The 15262-nt window shown below is 33.4% G+C and overlaps 1 protein-coding gene across 25 annotated transcripts in view; it reads left to right on the forward strand.

Annotated features, from left to right (window-relative positions):
• Nucleotides 1–15262, forward strand: part of TFDP2 (transcription factor Dp-2) — a 149917-nt gene that overhangs the window by 123304 nt on the left and 11351 nt on the right. For 13 of the 25 annotated variants that reach the window (XM_074298448.1, XM_074298445.1, XM_074298446.1 and 10 more), the window contains 2 exons: nt 8829–8975; nt 11870–11938. In XM_074298448.1, coding sequence (XP_074154549.1) covers nt 8829–8975; nt 11870–11938 — 216 coding nt within the window. The remainder of the gene's footprint in view (nt 1–8828; nt 8976–11869; nt 11939–15262) is intronic. The other 12 variants (XM_074298450.1, XM_074298447.1, XM_074298453.1 and 9 more) reach the window with 1 other exon arrangement.

Genomic DNA, 15262 nt, shown 5'->3' on the forward strand with positions numbered 1-15262 from the left:
GAAATATAGTCTAGTAACAGTTTAACAAGTAGTGTACAAAGAAAAAAATGTTCAAGTTAGGCTTGTAATAAATTGAGAAGATGTTGGCATAAACTGAAAATCAGGTTTTATTTGAAGTTTCGGTACTGATTTGATGGATAAATTTATATTCACAGAAACGCCACCTAAAATCGTGTTTCTAGCATAGTTTGAACCTGAGCCCATCAAGGTTTAATCAACCATATCACTAACTTTAATTTCTCATAGAAGTATGACATTCATTGTCTTCTAACTTACGTCCTAGGCTCTCTGAATACACAAAGAACTGGTATCTATTTCATACTTTGGGTTTATTATATCCATTAACTGTCCACATATAGTAATGGCAGTTCTAGGTAATATTATGACTCATAAGCTAAAGAGAGTCTGTAATTAAAAGAACATGAGTCTAAATGAATAGACTATATTTCTAATTTTTTAGATTAATGTGTACTACCACATATATATATATATATATATAAATATGTAATATATACATCATTGCTACCATTCTTTGTATTTTAAATGTGCTTTAAAAATATCAGCCCATATTTTCAAGGTTAAGTAAAATAGCTTTGTGTGTTTGTGTGTGCAGGTATATGTATGGATATATTCACTGCTTATGTACCATATGTTTACAATTTTTTGCATGTATGTGAATACCTGCCTATAGTATACACACATTTCATAACCTCAAATTTGAGAAAAAAATTGACTAGAAGGAAATAAGTGCATTTTCCCTCACATATAGATGTTTTTATTTGTTAGTAAGTAAAGAACTATACAGTTTCGTTATAATGTTATTTATTTTTGATCCTACTGTCCTCTAGGAATATACAGAAATCTTTGCTATCCCTGAATGCTCAAATTTGAGTTTCAATCTCACAATGAACTTGACAATGTAAAAATAAAACTAGTCATCTTACTGGTATTCTTCTAGCTGTGGATGTTGAAAAGCACAGGTATTCTAGCTGTGATTGATAATCATCTTGTGGGGGACAAGACCACCGGCTCAAATAAATCAAATAAATCAAGGAGATTTTTCAAGGTAAAAGCAGAAAGGAATTTTATTACTATCGCATGAGAAAGAGTAGCTCCCTCCCCACAAGCAGTTAGGCAAGGAGAGTAGGACCCATTTAACAGACCAGGATTATATAAGGGCCTAGGTTAACACCCCCTATAGGCTGGACCTTTACCCTAATTAGTCAGGACTAATGACCTCATATTCTAAGTCATAAATGAGGAAAAATTTCTAACCCTATCACTTTACTAGGATTACTAAATTACCTTGTAGGGGAGTTTTAATGGCAAGGTAGCCCCAATTTAGTCTCACAAAGAAAGAGCCTATATGGTCCCATTCTTTGCAAACCACGTGATCTTTGGAAAAAGAGACTTGGGTCTGGGACACAGCCGACCTTCGACCTTCACTCAGTTCTTAGAACACTGTCTCCATCTTGTGAGACAGCTTTCACAGTTCACTTCATTCAATTCCCCCTCTCTTTTATCAGTTGAAACCTTCTCACACCAAAGTTTATGCATTTCTTCAACTTCCTGATCAACTTCTTCAGGGTCTGGCCTATCCTCTCAGCCTGCAGTTCTCATGCTTGTCTCTTAAGCACTATCAATCCCACTAATCCCATACTTTCTATCTTAATGATCTTGCAACAGACCTTTCTGAACCATATAGGTAATAATTTGCATCATACAGGGGGGATATAACTCCACTAAGGGCTATCAGGAGAAGCTCTAAAGCCTCTCTCCAACAGGCTCCTTTAAACCAATACCATCCAGAGGTGTTAAAAGGGGAGGTCCAGTTTGAATCAGAACATGTACAAATTTTCTGATGTCTTTGGTTATATCTTTTACCAAGGCAATAGTCAGTATTTTCTCCTGGGAACATAGTCTTTTCTCATGGGAATGTTAACTATGAAATCTCCCAGACAATTTCCTTCCTTCCTGGCCTTTCATTCTAATCATGTTGGATAATACAGATTGGGAATAGGAGGGCCCCACCACCTCACCAAGTGTTACAAGAATAGCCTTCCACAGACATCTTCTTGATTGGCATTTTCCTCTTGGACTCAGGTAGCAGGGCCACCTATCATCCCAACCAGTTATGTCCCCCATAATTTGAGTAGGTAACCTTTCACAAATAAAGAGGCCTACCACAAAAGTCAGCTACAACAGAAATGTTAAAATAAAAGACAAACATATGTACCTAGCAACAGATGGATGATTAAACCAATGTTCACCTACTTTAGGATGATTAGACCAATGCTTACTTACTTTAGCATATAATGACCACTTTTTTTTTTTTTTTTTTTTTTTGGAATTGTGCTTATAGCCTCTACTGACCACTTGCTCTGATTATAAAAACTTGTCATAAGAGAAAAAAAGCAGGGACATGAGAGCATTAAAACAGGTCCTTCAGGCCTTGACCTGAGAGCACATACATGACATAGGATAAAGCATCCTTAACTCAGTTTTACTTCAGGTAATTGTCTCAGTTTTTAATTAATCATGTAGTAACAATCCACCTTAAGCTAGCTCAGGTGGGTTCTTATTCAATAGAGCACCATAGAGAAACTGAGTCAGAAGGCTCCCACCTCAACAGAGGCCAAGGTCATTCTCACAATTTTGCCCAGATACTAACTTCCTCCTGTAACAATTCAAGATCACATTCTTCTGAGTAGCTTGTAACATATTTCTTTAGATGGTGGATGACTGGCTTAATGATCTATCAGGTAGTCATTTAAAACTCCAAATAATATTAGCTCCAGTCCAAGGGATTTTATCTCCAATAGCAAATCTCATTAATCAAAGCTTCAGATGAATCTAGCTCTCAAGGATTACATATTCTAAATAGGTATTGACTATGACTTTACATTGATAACAGTAAGAGATTCACCCTAGAGGGTTCATATCTTATCTTTCATATCTAAGTAAATGGTTTTAAGTTCAATATTACACAAATCATTTTGTCTTTAAAAGACTCAATACATTAAAAAATTCTAAATTGCATATTGTCTATAACAGAAAAATGTTCAAAGGGACAAAGGCAAAAACTATTTTTCTCAGAATCCCTTTAAATAATGGGTACAACTTTAAGATGAATCAATACAACCAATTAAAAATCATACGGAATAAAGAATATAATTTCATATAAAAGAACCTTAATAGAATTAACATTAATGATTTCTTCATTATAAAAAATGTTAATTCAACTTCGTCCAATTGGGGAGTTCCCTTTAAACTTTTTTAGAAATATAAGTAACAGGTACAACACTAATATTGTTGTAAGCACAAGCATTCCTCTCTCTCACCAAAACATTCCGAATTGCAAAGTCAATTTTAGAGATTATAAATTGTTCTTAATAGTCCATTCTTGAGGTCTTTTACAGGTCCTATAAGCCTGGTGTCCTAAAGCCTCCAGACTGTAGTCTCAGTCATCTATAAAGGCTGGTAAAAATCCTTCCCACTGCTGCTTCCAGGACTTAGTAAGCCCCACTCTTCTGCAAATTGTAAACTTTGAAGGTGTTGTATAAGTCAGCAATCCTTGTTTCCTAAGGGCTAAAAAAGGAAGAGGACACAGCCAGTATATAATTACTTAAAAACTTAGCCTTTGTTTTAAAAGAGAGCCTTTACCTTTTTCCTCCCAAATAAAATAAACCAGTTTCATATGAGCAAAGTCCTAGATCACTTCTGGGGCAGTTCTACTTCTTTAACAAAACAATAAGTAAACATTTGGTTCAAGGCAATTTAGTCTCTAACATTGATTTAGTAACCAGTTTCTTAAGAATCTTATTCCTTCTTTCCACTCTCCCAGAGGAGAGCATATGAAATTGCCACTCAATTTGCAATCCTTCCTCATTATTTCTTATAAAACCTTAAAAGTAAAATATATTCATTTATCAGAATCAATTATCTCTATCAAAGCATACTTAGGCTCAATTTGTTCCAGTGTTATTCCACTAACCCTTCTTAGCAGCAGAGCTCAGGGGAAAGCTTCCACCCAATCACCCTGTATCTCACTTCCCACTGGTGTCATTTTATTAAAACCTAACCTAAATATTCTGGAACCAAGCTCTCTCTCTCTCCAGGGGACACCTCCTCAATACCTTCTTATTTATCTTTTAGACATGTTACACACCTTTCAGATACAATTTGTTCTGCAATTACACACATCCCTATATGCCAAATTTTCTTGCTTTTACTTCTTTGTTAAAGGGAGAAAGCAAGACAAATTTTTTTTTAATAATTTAATTTTAATTTTATTTTATAATTATAACTTTTTTTTGACAGTACATATGCATGGGTAATTTTTTACAACATTATCCCTTGCACTTACTTCTATTCAGATTTTTTCCCTTCCTCCCCCAACCCCCTCCCCCAGATGGCAGGCAGTCTTATATATGTTAAATATATTACAGTATATTCTAGATACAATATATGTGTGTAGAACCAAATTTTTTGTTGCACAGGAAGAATTGGATTCAGAAGGTAAAAATAGCAATTTACACTCATTTCCCAGTGGCAAGACAAATATTAAGATTAATATTCTAATTAGCCTCAGATCAAATTTCACAAAATTTATGCCACATATCCAGCTGTGCCAACAAAATGTTAGAGCATAGCTTATACAATTTTTACAAATTACCCAATATATAATTTAGTGAGAAACATAAAGTACTAGAGAGCCAAAATTTTTAACTTAAAATCAAATCAAATTATAGGTATAAATTTCTAACAAGACTCAATATCAATGTACACATTTCTAAATTCTTATATCAGAATAAACAAGTTCACAATTTTAGCATGCACTAATTAATATTAATTATCCCCTATAATTTCATATTCAGAATTCTAGTGTAAACTTACACAATCTCAAAACTTAAGGTAGCAGAAAAGAGAAAACTTTCAAGTCCAACCACAGGGCTTTAAGAAATTGGCAGACTCTGGGGAGAAAGGGAAAAATTTGGAACAGAAGGTTTTGCAAGGGTCAGTGTTGAAAAAATTGCCCATGTATATGTTTTGTAAATAAAAAGATATAATTTAAAAAAAAAAAAAAAGGAAGAAAGAAATTGGCAGACTCTTAAGATCCTGGAAGAAGAGGATCTGGAAATTTGGATCCCTGTGTGTGGCTATAGGTCTGTGGTCCAGTGGCTGTCTCACATTCTATGGCAGAAATGCTGAGAAGTGGACCCTTATCAAAGATGTTGGGGCACCAGCACAAACCCCAGAAGAATTCAGGTCATCCAGGGACACTTCCTCAGCCTAGATAGATTCCATAAACCTGAAAGGCTTGGAAAAATCCAGAGAGGGCAGTTTTGTTTGTTTTTGTTTCCCCTTTGGTAGTTTCCCTCCAAAGGCTTTTAATAACATGTAAATTGGGCCTATTTAAAAACACAATCAACCAACTCAATTTAGCTGATAGGGCTAAGAATAAGCTTAAATCTTATTCTCAAAAACCCCAGAATCTGCTAAAATGTTTTTAACAGTTCTATAACTTAATTATTTTTGCAGACTCAAATTGGCCAGCTCTGGGTCCACAGAAATGTCATTTTTCATTTCATTCACATTTTTTTTTAAAGTTGGTAGCACACTGCTTTTCCATTTCCCCAAAAGCTCACAGATTCTCTAATTCCTTTTAGTTTATGCTCTTCTCATAAATACATATTAAGCTTTCTCACTAACTTTTCTGTATATATCAGTTAAAGATCTTATCTTTCCAAGATCATTTTCCTGATCTTTTCCAAACCAGCAACAGAAGCTGACTCCTCAGCTCTCACTCAGCTTTGAACACAGAACACAAAATACAAAGCAGACATACACAGAAACCGATTTTACAGACAGATTTAAGTCAGACATACTCATTTAGCCCCAGGAGCGGCCTCTCCATGCAGTGCAACAATATTTAATCATTTTCTGTGGAGGGAGACTTTTGGCTGAGCCCTCCCATTTTGAATATTTGAAAAGACTTTTCAATCTCCCACATCTAATTTCATGGAGTCACCTCCAGTCCCAGAAGGCCTATCCTGTCCAGAGCACCCCTCCAGAGTCTGTAACCCTCGACTCAAAAGTCTTCCAGGTTACACTTATGCTTTGGCATCCCATGCAGAAAGTTGCCTGCCTGCCATCCAATCCCAACCACTCGGGATTTATGTGGTTTTACTGACTCTTGTTTTGCCTTGAGTCTCTTCTCTTTGGGTCTCGATCTCGGAAGCAGAAAGGATCCAAAAGTTCACAGGTTTCCTAAAGCAAGGCAGGGCGTGGTCCTGCTAACTCAGACCATGCCCACTCACCAGGTCACATGATCCTGTATAAGCCCCCATACACTGTGTGGGACAAGACCATCAGCTCAAATAAATTAAGGAGATTTCTCAAGGTAAAAGCAGAAAGGAATTTTATTACCATCTCATGAGAAAGGACAGCTCTGACCCCACAAGCAGTTAGGCAAGGAGCAGCAGGGCCCAATTAACAGACCAGGATTATATAGAGGCCTGGGCTAATACCCCCTATAGGCTGGACTTTTGCCCTAATTAGTCAGAACAAATGACCTCACATTATAAGTCATAAATGAGGAAAAACAACTTTTAACCCAACCACATCTTTAGGATTGCTAAATTACCTTATATGGGAGTTTCGATGCCAAGATGGCCCCAACTTAGTCTCACAAAGAAAAAGCCTATATGGTCCCATTCTTTGTAAACCACGTGAACTCTGGAGAAAGAGACTTGGGCCTGGAGCACAGCCAAGCTTCGACCTTTACTCATTCTTAGAACACTGTCTCCATCTTGTAAGACAGCTTTTACAGTTCACTTCATTCAATCTTTAGTCAAAGGTTTTCTTAACCCTGAGTCACCTTTCAAGGATGATTTGGCCTAAAGAAAATCCGTGGTAGCCGTATCTACTTTATAGCATTTAAACAGCTTCCTACCAAAGCTTACCTACTTCCTTTCTAGATGTATGTTTTTATTGGTCAATGTTGTATAATCAAGTGTCAACTAATGCCCTAAAATGATTTGAAAGATGAAATATTTCCTCTTATTAATATTTATTGCTTATAGAAGAAGATATTATTGTGATTGGCTCTTGGCAGGTGTAGAAGACACACTTAATTTCCCATAAACTTTTAAAGTTAACTACAAATTTATAATAGTCTATCCAATTTTAATCTATAGTTTATAATACCTTGCCTTTACTTAACAAAATAAACAAATTATAATCCCCTCAAATGATTATATTTATTTGAGATCTTTCCTTATAAATAAAATCTTTACTGTTATAATTATTTTTAAAATGGTCTCCGTGTTTACTAGCTAAATTTTCACATCAGTATCTCTTTTGGTGGAAATAAAAAGGCCCCAATTTTTGTATTACATGTTACCATATTGTGCCATAAAACTTATAAATCTCACCTTTTCAAGTTTGACTAGTTTAATTATAAAATTATATACTCTCTATATTCATTGATAAAATGGAAGGACATCTGAATATATAATAAAGAAATAAAGAAATCTACTGCTTTCCATTAGTATGTATTATTTACAGTAATATCATTGTGAATTTTTATGTGTCTGATATTACATTTAACATTAATAAACTGCTTGTCTTATTTATCATTAAAAATAATCTGATTCTACTCTCTAGGAAAGAATTGGGTTGTTTGTTTGTTTGTTTTCAAAGACTTTAGTAAGGTTCATCATTTCTGTTAACCAGCCCATGATTTTTTTTTCTTTTTCTACTCCATGTATACTAACTCCCACTGCAGAGAATAATGGTATTATCCAGTACTTCACCAGAACCTAAAAGTGTAAATTCATAGCCTTTGACCCAGAAGTTTGACTTTCACCATCACTAGTATTTTTTAAGGTGATGTCTTGAGAAACTATTTGGCATTCATACAGCAGAAGTATATGCTTTAGTTGTTGGGCCTCATTTGCAAGTACAAAAGGAACAGATTTCTCATTATTTAGATACCTTTTGAAATCCATTCAATAAACTGATTTTTCCCATCCACTAAGTAACAATCTTGAGAGAATTAATGATGCTCCCCAAAAATGAGTGGCTTATTTCCTTCTTATCCATAATCAAGCCTGCTTTCTTTAAAAAAAAAAAGTATAAATATTTTTTCATATTTGTAACTCCTTTATTTCTTTCCACTTTTCCTACTCAGTGAGACACCATTTAAAACAAAGATTTAAAAGGAATGAGGGAGAAAAAGTAATTCAGAAAATCAACCAACACATTAGGCATGTCTAACAATAAATATACTATTCCATTTCTACCTCTTTAGCTATTTTAATTCCACAGTGTTCAGTTTCAGTTCTTCTGTTCTAAATGTATGGGTTATAGTCATTGCATGTAATATTTTTTCCTGGTTCTTCTTGCTTCATTTTGTATCAGATCACATAAATCTTCCATGCTTCTGTGAATTTTTCATGTGTCTTTTCTTACAGCACAGTAACATTTCATTGCATTTATGTATCACAGTTTGTTCAGCTGGTTCTCAGTTGATTGGTACCTACTTTGTTTCCAGTTCTTTGCCACCACAAAAAGTGCTACTGTGAACGGTGGGTGTATGTTGAACAATTTTTCCTTTATACCATTATTTTTCAAACTTTTTATTTCCTATTTCCAGTTTTCACAAATAAAAATACAATACTTCATAATTTTATCATAGTGCTATGAGTTTTTTTTTGTCCTCCATTGTAATTTTTCACAGATTTCTTTCTCTTTTGTCAGTGTCATACCATAAATAAAAATTCTGCCTTCATTTAAATTTCCTGGCTTAATGAAACCTTTTTTAGCAGGCTTATGATCAGAAGAATATTAGGCGAAGAGTTTATGATGCCCTCAATGTGCTAATGGCAATGAACATAATTTCAAAGGAAAAAAAAGAAATAAAATGGATTGGGCTTCCTACAAATTCAGCCCAGGAATGTCAAAACTTAGAGGTAAGAGCAAGATTATTTGTTTTTAAACCAGATCACTTTATATTTTCGTATTTAATGTGAAAGAATAATTTTCATCTAATTTTAAAATACCTTTTTATTATTATCTATATTTTCTTCATACTTTGTATTATTTTCACAATTATTTAGTATTTTATATTGAATTCTAAAAGCTACATAAGAAAAACCAGTAGATAAGTGTAATTGAAAGTATAGTTGGGCAGTAAAGAATTATCAATTGATGAGACCAGCTCAAGGGCCTCATCGAGGAGAAAGTATGATGCAGGACAGGCGAGAGCTTTATCAATGAATTCTATTTATTGATCTGAGAGTGAGGGTTCATATACTCTTTAAACTAAGGTATCAATAGCACCAGATCTCTTAAGTTAATTAGTTTACATTCCATGGTTACATTCTAGCTAAGCATTAACATTAAGGAAAAACTAATAGTACCTATCTGTTAATGGCAACACAGTTATAAAATTGTCTAGTTTGTGATGTATGGTTCTATTATGTTTATATTAGACATGCCTTCCTGATGTTACATGTCCACATAGAAGACGCCCAGATTGATTGCATGCTTGTATCAGCAGCACTTCTTGGTACCTATCAGGTCAACTCATCCTATTCTCAAACTTAGTCATAAAGGAGTGGTGAGCCTGCTGCAGATCAATCCACAGCTGAATAAAGAATAGTTTTTTTTAGGAGATCTGCATGTTGCTGGCCCTCTACAAATTGATGTATTTTCATCAATTTTTTTATAGACACTAGAGAAAATAAGCTATAACTTGTTGACTAAATATTTTTCATCTATAAAATGGAGAAAATAACACCTTTCTAGGTATAGATAAAATGACCTCACATTTGTAAAGGATTTTGCAAATCTTAAAGCACCATTATCATTATTAATTTATTACCATAAATTTTGATTTTAAAAAATCAGCATTTAGAAATCAGTCACCTGACATTTATTAAGGACATATTATGTTCTAGTCACTATATTAGATGTCAAAGATAAAAATATAATACATGGAAAAAACCCCTGTTCACAAGAATGTTATAATTTTGATTGGGAAGAAAGTAGATATATAGATATAACATATATGGAAATTATAGACAGAATAAATGCAAATGAATACCAAGTTGTTTAAGAGGTAGGGCCCTAGCAGTTGAGGTTCAGATAGAAGGGTAAGTTCATATTGAACTGAATTTTAAAAGAAGAGAGGGTATTTTAGAAGACCATTTTGAAGGGACAAAAGAAATTCAAAATAGCAGAATATTAAAAAATAATAACAATATGATCTGATAATTAATAATCTTGAGAATTTTAAAGTATTTCCTATTAGCAGTATTTAAAAATGTAATGAATATCCAAAAAATGAAAATTTCCACATGTAAAATAGAAAAAAAAATACAAATTTTCTGTGTAAAATTTTGAATTTATTATGTATAACTTGTTTTTCTGAAATATATAAAACTCAACATGTTACTTTCAAAACTGTTCTACTTATCTGTTTCCTTCTGAACTTCCTTCTGTTCTGTGCATTTTAAGAGATGCTTTAGTGACCCTCTTTCTTTTCTTGAACCTACTTCCTTTTTTAGTCTTAAGGGATAACATATGTCTTGTCCGAATTTTTTGAAACCCATACCCATAAAAAGCTAAAATTATCCTGTAACACATTTAAAATATAAAACGTCTATTTATTCTAGTTATGCCCTATTATTAAAGCCGAAGCTTAAGAAAATCCTTCCTGAATTAAACTTTATCATGGCATGTTGGGGTAGTTTACTCTAATGGCCATAAATATAGATAATTTGAGTGAATTATATAGCTGTTGAGGTCATTAAGATTGATTTCATGTTTCTCCCAGCTCATTTTCCATAGCAATCTAAAAATGTGTGTTCAACCTGTCTGTATTCAGGAACAAGGAATTATGACATGTACAAATTAAAAGAAGAGAATATTTTCTCTGAACTTTTCTTTTTTCTTGGATTTGCGTCATATGTTTCTTTAAAACAAACAAACAACAACAAAAACCCAGCTTCTTCACAAAGACCTTCCTTGCCTGCTGCTAAGACAAGTTTGATACAAAAATTATTCCAACATAGCTAGAAAACTTGAACTGACCTCTTTTTGATAGACTGCTATCAGTAAACTCAGAGTTAAGTTTATCAGAATGCTTTCTAAGCAAAAATTATTATTTATATTTAAAAATGAGATTGGAAATATGAAAGACTTAAGTGCTCTGATGATAGTTAAGTTGTACAACATAAACTTAGGTCTAAATGCATATAAACAGCACAGAACAGGCCAGCAATTCTAGTAAATGATATTTGGTGGTGCTTGGAAGAGAAATGTGTTTATACAAGCAAGAAGATAAAATTGTCAAGCCAAAGTAAATAACTTTTCTGTTCTTTGTGGGGAATCTGTGAGATTTTTAAAAAGAGGATCTTTTCTGCAAATGTGGGATTTGTCACATAGTATTGGTTCTTAGATTAAATGATAGAGACAGTTTCATCTTTATTACCAGTTTTGGTAATGGAGCTAACTTTTATGTCATTTTATTTTATATTTATTCATATATTTATATTTTTATATTTATTCATTTTTATATTATTTATGTCATATTTATTTCATCATGCTATTGGACATGTTATATTCTACTTGCTACTAAAATTTTAGAAATACCTTTAAAGATTTATTGATGGCAAGTACCACACTGTCCTGCCTGCTCATGTGTTATCAAGAAATAGAGTGATAGGCCATTATTAAAATGAATTGTTTATTAAAAGAAAGTTCTTGCTGTCACAGAAAAGGGGACAAGTAAGGAAGCTGAGGCACATGCTTATTCTTTAGTCTCTTTACATTGATGTTATATGTATTTTATGTTTTAAAGATAGAGAAGCAACGGCGAATAGAGCGAATAAAGCAGAAGAGGGCTCAGCTACAGGAGCTTCTATTGCAGGTATGTGGTTGTGATTTGCCTATTCTTGTGTGTGTGTGTGTGTGTGTGTGTGTGTGTGTGTGTGTGTGTGTGTGTGTGTATGTGTGTGTGTGTTGTTTCCATTGACTTTACTTACTCTGAAGAATGCTTGTAATTGTTGATTTGCAGATGCATAGGAAATGGAGTTGTGTTGAATAACAGTAGCCTCTCTGTCCAGGGGCATTTCAACCCCACTCTAGCTTCAACCTGCTTTTGCCTCGTGGCCTCTGGAAATGATTCTCCTTCTTGAAATGGATCTTGCTTTTTTTTTTTTTTTTTTTAATAAAGCTTATTATTTTCAAAACATATGCATAGTTTTCAACATTCACCCTTGTAAAACTTTGTGTTACAATTTTTTCTCTCTCCCTTTCCCTCCCACCTCCCCTAAACAGCAAATAATCCAACATATGTTAAACCTGTGCAATTTTTATATAAATATTTCTATAATTTTATGCTGCACAAGAAAAATCAAATCAAAAAGTAAAATAAATAAATAAAAAAGGACAAAAACAAAATGCATACTTGCTTGTTTCTTAAAAGAATCTGTCCACTCCATGAATGACTTATACAAAAATGTAAATGTTTTACCAATCCCTGCTGTCATTCTGGATATAAAGCACTGTGGAGCTCCCTGATACTAGTTACAAGTTAAGACTCTGTTCAGAGTCATAGAAGACTTCCCTGACTCTAGCATAGAAGTTTCAGAACTTAAAGTTAATTTCTGTTTAAGAAAAAGGAATTTAGCATTTAAATAAGGATCCCTGTACTTGTAATTGTTTTGGATCACCAGTAGGGGTGTGGATGCTTTTTGAACATAATAGAATCTTTGTATAAAACCATGTGAGTTAGAGAGTCACCAGGAGGTTGGCCTGAGAAACCTTTTTTTGCCTTTGATTATTATAATTGGTGTAAAAAATGCACTTTGAATAGTACAATAATGCCATTTTTCTCTACAATCAGATAAACTTCAAAAAGAGCTTTAAAACTTGTCTTTCTTAGAAATTCTTAGCCATTATTGTTGGTTGCAAAAAAAGTTAAAATGTAGATAAATACATAAATCAGGCTTAAATTACTTGATTTAATCATTTATTTTTCTGTATGATCAAAATATTCTTTATCTGTTTGATTTCTCCTTATAATTTACTGACTTTATCATAGTAATAATAATACCTTATTGTAGTCTTTAAATTTTATAAAATACTTTTCTTACAATAAATCTGTGAGAGAAGAATAAATATTATTGCTAAATTTTTAAGATGAGAAAAGAATCACAAATATTAAATGACTAGCCCATTGTCACACAAGGCTTGTACTTGGGTCTCCTGACTCCAGATCTGGTTTTCTTTCTGCCACCCACTCAATCATCCTCACAAATGAAAGAAACAATCTTACTGAAAGCAGCTTTTTGTTTATTTTCGGCTTTTTAAAAATCTAATATGTATGCCATAGGTAAATGTAATTCTACAGGAATTAGATTAATATTTCATATGATTCTCACTCATTTTACCTTCTTAGTTTTATGTCTGAAGAAAGAACTTAACAAAAAGAGAAAAAGCAAAAGAAAGGAATAGATAAAGGTTGAAAACAGAGTTGGGGGGAAAGATTACATTTAATTATTACTAAATGGCTCATTGTGTTATGATAATAAAAACCTTAGTGAAGATAAGGATAAATAATGAGTTTATGAATTAAATCAACTTTTGACTGATTTAGTTAATTGTTATTCTAAAGTCTTGGGAGAGATTTCATTTGATCATCATTTAATTCACTACTAAATACCCTAGCAAGAGACAGACATATTCTTGCCTCTAACTTGTCTCTTCTTTCTCTTGGTACAAATGATATGCCAAGAGTTCTTAAGCTTCCGTCTTTCCCACTTCTTACCTTAACTTTCATTTTTCTTATCTTATGTATTCATGTATTCATAGTTTTCATTTACCTTCTTATTGTCTCCATGTGCCTTTCCATAGTACATCAAAGATTGGCTGTGGTATTGTCTTACTGGAATTAATTCAAAACATTAAAACCACACTTGTCTTATCACTCATAATTGTTTAAAATTGACTACTTTTAATCTTACAACTTATCCTTAAGGTGCTATTTTAAGGACATGGCCTTGGGCAGGCCCTTGTGATTTATGCTAAATGGAATGGATGGCAATTGGTCTTAGGAAAGATCTCTTGTCTTGTGCAATCTATCTATTAGATATTCAGCTAGAAGGGCCAAATTTGAAAAAAAGTTCCCATTGTTGCTTTTCCTTGTTTTTTTATTTCTACTGCAATCAATAGACTAATACTAATATAAAAGTCTAACTTATTTGGTATCTTACAGTTTACAAGGTATTTTTAACAACCCCATGATTTAGGTAACACAGGTATTCTTATCTCCACAAAATAAAAATCTAAATCATTCCGGTGAGATTAGGTGTGAAAAAGAGGATACACGTCTGCCATCTGTGGCTGTGAACAGCAGGGGAGAGGAGAACTAAGTATATTTACTGGATTTTTGTTGTTGTTCTGAGAAAGGTCATCAGATGTATGGGGATCAACTTCTGTCCTCACTAAAAAGATGAGGTGATCTTAACCACCCCCATGATATGGTCATAGCAAGAATTTTTTTTTTTCTTTTCCTGAGGCTGGGGTTAAGTGACTTGCCCAGGGTCACACAGCTAGGAAGTGTTAAGTGTCTGAGATCAGATTTGAACTGAGGTCCTCCTGAATTCAAGGCTGGTGCTCTATCCACTGTGCCACCTAGCTGCCCTTATATGGTCATATCAAGAAACAGCCTGTAAGATGCTACTTTTTTTTTTTAACCCCCAGACTTCTGTTTCAGTCATGTTTAGCTATTTTTGCTTGTGAATTTATACATGTATGTTCCAAATGGTGGTACACATTACAGCAAAATACATGTATGTCATTAGACCAGTTCTTTTTATTAGATATATCTATAGCATCATACAACTAGCAAAGTACATAACATTTGGACCAGTGAACCAAAACTCTTTATGCAGTGCAATATACCAGCTAATATATATCAGTAAATGGTTGAATACATTATATAATTATATAGCTTTTTCTGTACATGGTTATTTGCATATTGTCTCCCATTTAGATTAAGAGCTTGTTGAGAGCATGAAGTCTTTTACCTTTCTTTGTATCTCATCATTTATTAAGTGCCTATCATATGCCCAGCACTGTGATAAGCATTTTACAAATATTATTTCATTTGGTTTTCACAAAAACCTTGGAAGGTAAATGCTATTATTATCCCCATTTCACAGTGACAGAAGTTAAGTACTTATCCAGG

Source organism: Sminthopsis crassicaudata, chromosome 3 (genome assembly GCF_048593235.1).
Source record: "Sminthopsis crassicaudata isolate SCR6 chromosome 3, ASM4859323v1, whole genome shotgun sequence".
NCBI classification, from domain to species: Eukaryota; Metazoa; Chordata; class Mammalia; order Dasyuromorphia; family Dasyuridae; genus Sminthopsis; species Sminthopsis crassicaudata.